This window comes from Paramormyrops kingsleyae, chromosome 4 (assembly GCF_048594095.1).
Source record: "Paramormyrops kingsleyae isolate MSU_618 chromosome 4, PKINGS_0.4, whole genome shotgun sequence".
NCBI lineage: Eukaryota > Metazoa > Chordata > Actinopteri > Osteoglossiformes > Mormyridae > Paramormyrops > Paramormyrops kingsleyae.
The window spans coordinates 45,303,144-45,310,662 of NC_132800.1; the positions used below are offsets into that span (position 1 = coordinate 45,303,144).

The window sequence follows — 7,519 nt, forward strand, 5'->3', positions numbered from 1 at the left end:
CATCTCTAAACAGCATGTGTTCCATTTCGTACCTCCAGATGTAAGCCCTGCTCATGATGCTCTCCAAACGGTCACTGAACTCAAAGAAGGACTTGTGCTGGAAATGCAGAGAATCCCTCCATGTTAGTCCAGCCAAAATGATGTGTCACTTTCAGTGCAATGGCATTTAGCTCTGTTATGCTTCATGGGATTATGGGATCCAATTGTCCAGCACCTACCCGCAGCATACGGTTGACTCTGAACAATGATGTGAACCCGAAATGGAAGTACAGCAGATCAAAGGGGAAGACTGAGAATATGTCCACCTGTTCATGGGGAAAACAGGGAAAACATTACAACTGTATACACATTCCCATAGAACCAAAATATCAAAATAATTTCCCAAATTTACACTCTCTGGCCACTTTATTAGGTACACCTTTCTAATACCAGGTTGGACCCAGTTTTGCCTTCAGAACTGCCTTAATTTTTCGTGGTCTATATTTCGGCAAGGTGCTTGAAACATTCATCAGAGACTTTGGTCTGTTTTTGCATGATAATATCATACAGTGGCTGCAGATTTGCCAGCTGCAGCTACATGATGCACATCTTCTGTTCAACCATATCTCATAGATACTGTATCGGTGGTCATAAAGGGATGGACATGGTCAGCAACAATACTCAGGTAGGCCATGTCATTTGCACGATGGTTAATTGGTACTAAGAGGTCTAAAGTATGCCAAGAAAATATCCCCCACCACTTGTTAATACAAGGCAGGATGGATCCATGCTTTCATTTTATTTACGCCAAATTCTGACCCTACTATCTGAATGTCGCAGCAGATATTGACACTCATCTGACCAGGGAACTTTTCTCCAGTCTTCCATTGTCCCATTTTGGTGAACCCATGCCAACTGTAGCCTCTGTTTCCTGCTCTTAGCTGACAGGTGTGGAAACCAGTGTTGTCTTCTGCTGCTGTAGCCCATCTGCTTTAAGGTTTCATGTGCATTCAGGGATGCTCTTTTGCATACCTTGGTTGAGATAAGTGGTTATCTAAGTTACTGTTGCCTATCTATCAGCTTGAATCAGTCTGGCCATTCTTTCCCAATCTCTGCCATCGACAAGGCATTTTTGCTCAGAGAACCGCCGCTCACTGGATGTTTTATCTTTTATTAGCCCATTCTCTGTAAACCCTAGAAATGGTTGTGCCTGAAAATCCCAGTAGATAAGCATTTTCGGAAATACTCATACCTGCCCAACAACCATGGTATTCAAAGTCACTTAAATCACCTTTCTTCCCCATTTTTGTGTTTGATATGATCATTAAGCACCAGAACTGTATCTGAATGAATTTATACATTGTGCTGCTGACGCATGATTGGCTGATTAGATATTTGCTTCAGTGAGCACCTGAACTGGTATACCTAATAAAGTGGCCAGTTAGTGTGAAATTTGATTTTTATATATATATATATATGTGTGTGTGTGTGTGTGTATATATATACAGTGCTTGAAGTGGGAAAAAATAAGTGCAGGAACTCTAATTTTCCGACATTTGACATTTGTGCGGTGAAAAAAAAATCAAGTCTGTAGGATGTGTTGGTTCAAAAACTATTTTAATTTAATCATTCTTCCAAGCAATAACCTATAGGCATAGGCTACTTTTTTCTAATTCACAAATGGAATACTGAAAAACCATTAAAACAACATGTAGTCTTTTATCGGTCTTGTGATATTGTCTATTCGCGGGCCACTGTCGCTGCGTCGGATCAGTTTCAGTAAGTACCGGAACACAGAAAAAAGTGGCGGAACCCAAAAGACGAAAATACAGAAGTTCCGGAACTGCGTTCCGCTGCGTTCTGGCCCACTTCAAGCACTGTGTGTGTGTGTGTGTGTGTATATACACACTCACCTAAAGGATTATTAGGAACACCATACTAATACGGTGTTTGACCCCCTTTCGCCTTCAGAACTGCCTTAATTCTATTTGGCATTGATTCAACAAGGTGCTGAAAGCATTCTTTAGAAATGTTGGCCCATATTGATAGGATAGCATCTTGCAGTTGATGGAGATTTGTGGGATGCACATCCAGGGCACGAAGCTCCCGTTCCACCACATCCCAAAGATGCTCTATTGGGTTGAGATCTGGTGACTGTGGGGGCCATTGTAGTACGGTGAACTCATTGTCATGTTCAAGAAACCAATTTGAAATGATTCAAGCTTTGTGACATGGTGCATTATGCTGCTGGAAGTAGCCATCAGAGGATGGGTACATGGTGGTCATAAAGGGATGTACATGGTCAGAAACAATGCTCAGGTAGGCCGTGGCATTTAAACGATGCCCAATTGGCACTAAGGGGCCTAAAGTGTGCCAAGAAAACATCCCCCACACCATTACACCACCACCACCAGCCTGCACAGTGGTAACAAGGCATGATGGATCCATGTTCTCATTCTGTTTACGCCAAATTCTGACTCCATTTGAATGTCTCAACAGAAATCGATACTCATCAGACCAGGCAACATTTTTCCAGTCTTCAACTGTCCAATTTTGGTGAGCTCGTGCAAATTGTAGCCTCTTTTTTCTATTTGTAGTGGAGATGAGTGGTACCCGGTGGGGTCTTCTGCTGTTGTAGCCCATCCGCCTCAAGGTTGTGCGTGTTGTGGCTTCACAAATGCTTTGCTGCATACCTCGGTTGTAACGAGTGGTTATTTCAGTCAAAGTTGCTCTTCTATCAGCTTGAATCAGTCGGCCCATTCTCCTCTGACCTCTAGGATCAACAAGGCATTTTCGCCCACAGGACTGCCGCATACTGGATGTTTTTCCCTTTGCACGCCATTCTTTGTAAACCCTAGAAATGGTTGTGCGTGAAAATCCCAGTAACTGAGCAGATTGTGAAATACTCAGACCGGCCCGTCTGGCACCAACAACCATGCCACGCTGAAAATTGCTTAAATCACCTTTCTTTCCCATTCTGACATTCAGTTTGGAGTTCAGGAGATTGTCTTGACCAGGACCACACCCCTAAATGCATTGAAGCAACTGCCATGTGTTTGGTTGATTAGATAATTGCATTAATGAGATATTGAACAGGTGTTCCTAATAATCCTTTAGGTGAGTGTGTATATATATATATATATATATATATACATGTATATATATGAACACGAGTTGGATGCATTCCATCTGCCACAGAAGTGCAATACCATGGACCCATATCAAAAAGCAAGATTTTTTGCTTAGCCGGACAACTTGTCGTATTTAAGATACCTCAGTTTAAGTGGTCTTTATCTTCGTTCACTTAAAATTAGCCCGAACTACCGTAAATCCGACAAATAATCCGACTAATCATGAAATCCAATTCTACCCTGGTTAATTGCCATTGTTAGCAATATCAGTTGATAACACATTACGCGCAGTGCTTTACATATAAAACTCTGTAGCAACACGGCCACAGATAAGTTGGACGGTATAGTGTGTGCGACTGATTTAATGAGTCACAAATGAGAAGCAGTGCTTAAACAGTATAAAACTATAACTTTCCCTTCTGTTGATAAGAGGCGCAGCCATCTCAGATTCTGAACTCGGGATCCTCTGTGCTGCTCCGAGATATTTCTCGGATCTCCGAAAAACAGGAGCACGCATGTTCTCACTTCCGGCTTCAAAACTCCGGAATACAACTTGGAATACGAGTTCCCAGGGCAAATGGAACGCACCAAAACTGCCCGAAATGGGTTGAGAGAGACATTTCAGGGATTTTGAGTCATTCTGCGAGGCAGATGGATTAATTGCGTTAAAAAATGTAATCAGATTAATCATGATGATGGATTAATCCGCGTTAACCCGTTAATTTTGACAGCCCTAATGTATACACACAGGTTTGAAATTATATATTTGTGGGGACTCTACATTCATTTCTATGGGGATAACTCTAATCCCAACATGAGATCCTTAACCCCTACCAAGCCCTAACCATAACCATAAGTAACCAAACAAAATACGAGACTTTTGGCATTTTTACTTTTTGGAAGAAATGTTCTGGAGCTCTCCTGATTTAAATGTGACTCAAAGCAAAAGAACTTAAAGATATTAAGTAAAAAAAACTAAACTAAATCCATGAAAAGACACATTTTTCCCTACCCACAGTCTCGCAGACTTTCTGTAGTTAAGCTTTGTTAAACTTCTGTCTTTCTGTCAAGGAAAAAAGAGAACTTGTTAAAGCCACCTAATGTTTAATAAAGAATTAATACTAGTGGACAGCTCTTAAAGCATCCAATAGTATGTCGTGATTGACCCGTGAGGGGTTTATCTAGATCAGCATTTCGTGTTATTGTGTTTGCACTCAATGACTGCTGAGGCTACAAAATAATATGGAGGATCTGGTGCTGGCCGGTCAGGCGTACGATGATGTCCCCGCCTTTGACGAACTGGAGGCGGGTCTGGAACGCCATTATGTCTAGGAGGTAGATGATGTCGGCTAGGACATCAAAGAAGGTCCAGAAGGGGATGCTCCTCGGTGAGTGGAAAGGGAAAGCCAGGCGTACGGGGATGAACCACATGTTGTAGTTGTAGACCAGAGTCACCAAGCTCAGCCAGAAGATGTACCTGTGATCTGTGAGGAGGGACTCATTTCACAGGAAGCCATCAACACAAGGAGGAAGTTAAATCATGCTCAGTGCCAGGGGTTAGGGTTACGAAATCTGGTGGCTGTCACATTTATAGAATTCTGTAATGCTGTAGTCCAGCATTACAAGGTTCTGACATGTCGCATGCAACCGCAGGACAGTCTGCCTCCCACCTGTGAAGGGATCTATGGTCTCATCCATCCACACGTCCAGCTTCTCCTCCAGCGGTTTGAAAAGCATGTCGGTCATGGAGAAGAGGCAGGTCAATATGACCTTGGACCAGGAGCTTTCAGCTTTGACCTCTACTTCGCCATCCTTTTTCTCCTCTTTCTTGTCATCTTTCTTTTCCTCTTTCTTGTCATCTTTCTTCTTTTTAACATCCTTTTTCTCCCCTTCCTCCTTCTCACCCTTCTTCTGTGTCACTTTCTTAGCCTGCTCCTCCTTTTTTTCCCTCCCCTCTTCCTCTTTCTGAGTTCGCTCCTCTGCCTCTCTCTTCAGGAAGTATCGCTTTCTCATGACTGGTGCTAGATTGTTAATAGTAAACATTGAGCCACTGCAAGTTAAGCCCACCAGACAGGACAGAGACCGACAACTTCCTGTTCTGCATCTGTGTAGGGTGTCACGCTTACCACTAAATTTCAAATGTATTCAGTAAAAACAAGGCCTCCCCAAACTGCCATCCACCCCACAGAATCAGTTCCTCCACATCATGGCCATAAAGCCCATTCCACAATAGAGTAGTCACACCTACTGATGGGGGGGCTGTGCTCCGGGGATGAGGCATACGGGTCGATGACCTTCTCCTTGTAGCTCGTGGTTCGATCCCTCAGTTGCTTTATCAGGCTCCTCAGGTGATCATCTATATATTTATTCACCACTAGAAGGGGTGGAGACGGAGATGGCGGCTCCTGACTGAAAACAAAAAATAAATCATTATTTCTATGACACCCTCAGTGCCCTAGGTGGTGCTCTTGTCCAGGCTGTTAAGTGATACTTTAAGTGCTGCTGATTGTTATTTTACCAAACAGTACTACAACCATACAACATCCCTGAAGCAGATCCTATAGTCTCCACACTGCTGCACAATTCTGACTGTGTTGGAGTTTTCTGTCTGTGTTTGTCCTGAAACATTATATATCAGCCCTGAAGTAAGCATAACTCAAACATCCACTTAGTAATGAAAGTCAAAGGCTTTGGTATGCATGGTGTCCCTATGCATGCTGTACCCTGCTGACAGTTGGGCTGTCAGCAGGGGGCACTCTTCTTCCATGACTATGTGTACATTATATTACAGCACGCTGATACATACGATTCCATTTCAAAGTGAAAGAACCCCACTGGACCCCACCTGGAGGCCTGGCTTAGTGCTGCCCTCCCTCCCCCCACTGAGGTCCTGGCTAAAGGCCTCACGGAAGGACAGCGGGGGTAATCCAGGTGTCTTGGACGATGTCCTAATCTGCCTTTCTCCCCCTGGACACTCCTTCAGAGCAGCAGGACCCTCGACAAAACCCACTATGAAAATAATAAGATAAAAATACTCACCCTAACTCACATTGTACATGTTGGAATTGGAATTCTGCCCCTACAACCATTTAAAGGTTATGAGGAATGAAGAGTAAAAACCAGGTAAAACACACTTGACCAATGGGAGCTATTCCTTACGTCTTTACTAAACTAAAATCATGTAGGAAAAAAGGACAAAACATGGTCAAATCTGTCTGTCTCATCAAGATCTCAGATGCTTTTTTCCAGTTCTTGGAAGGTGATCTAAAGTAGGTGCCACCGCCTGTTTTCAGTCTATATTTTGCAATATATATTACAAGAATTTCAAATTGTATTGCAATTTTTAACTACAAGACAGAGGATATTTTGGCCCTGGCAACAAGCTTCTGATTGGTCTATCAACGCTCATCCAGTACATGACATGCATGAGTTCCAAACTCAAAGGTATCTCTACCTCTGAAATCTCTGCCTCTGAGTTAGTCCAATTACAAACTCAAATGTATGAGAAATCTTTACCTCTGAAACTGACAGAGGGCCAGTTCCTAACAGGCCTGTACATCTGCTCCTTACGATAGGGCTGTATGTCTGATCACCTTAAGCTGGATGTGCTGGCAATCCCATAATCTCCTTTCATCTATGCTTGGAGTCACGGTCCAAAAATCAGAGGATGAAGATAGAAAATAGACATCCTAGATATTCCACAGCTCAATCTGCAGCTCCTTTTTTTCCAAATGCATCACACCACACACATACAAAAAAACCCTCAAGTCACATGTATTTCTCTCTTACCCCTCCCCAGGTTCAGCCGGCTTCTCCTCAAGCATGGGGGGGCCTGGGGTAGGAGCTGGGGCCTCAGGGATGGGGTCCGGGGCTGGGGCTGGACAGACCAAAGCAGCACAGGCGGTGTGGGTACCAAAGGTCTCCAATAACAAATTGGGAGCTCCAGACTTGGAGCAAGGTAACACCAGCTGTGAATCACCCCTGAAATCTCCTACCACCTGAAGCTGCCCCTGCAGGCCTCCAGACCCAGACAGATCCATTACCTGCTGGTCCTTCTTCTCCATCTTTCTGCTTTCCACCCATTCCTTCAGAAGGCTTCTGTTCATGAAGCAGGAAAGTCAGCCAGCCAGTAAATCCCACCTTGGCATCACTTGTAGGTTGTAGGTGGCTCTAGCTGGGTAGCTCTCACTCATGAAGAAAGGACTGTACACCACCCAACATTTCTGCAGCAATACTGGCCAGTAAGGATCTACTCATCTGCTCAACTCTAAGCCAAATACCCCATTTCAGACCTGTCCTGAAATTGGATCACTGATCCCATCAATGTGTGTTTCTCTAAGCCAACGGAAGGCACTGGATGACCTGCATGTTCACCAAATATTCACACAGTATGTATTACTGATGGACTC

The 7,519-nt window shown here is 43.7% G+C and overlaps 1 protein-coding gene across 1 annotated transcript in view; it reads right to left on the reverse strand.

Moving 5' to 3' along the window:
• LOC111834035 (cyclic nucleotide-gated channel beta-3-like) overlaps positions 1–7,174 on the reverse strand; it is a 12,356-nt gene extending 5,182 nt beyond the window's left edge. The window contains exons 1-8 of the mRNA XM_023792904.2: positions 7,154–7,174; positions 6,900–6,987; positions 5,359–5,556; positions 4,781–5,131; positions 4,386–4,594; positions 4,123–4,173; positions 219–305; positions 33–97 (exon numbers count right to left, since the gene is read on the reverse strand). Coding sequence (XP_023648672.2) covers positions 33–97; positions 219–305; positions 4,123–4,173; positions 4,386–4,594; positions 4,781–5,131; positions 5,359–5,556; positions 6,900–6,987; positions 7,154–7,174 — 1,070 coding nt within the window. The remainder of the gene's footprint in view (positions 1–32; positions 98–218; positions 306–4,122; positions 4,174–4,385; positions 4,595–4,780; positions 5,132–5,358; positions 5,557–6,899; positions 6,988–7,153) is intronic.
• Positions 7,175–7,519: the final 345 nt, after the last annotated feature.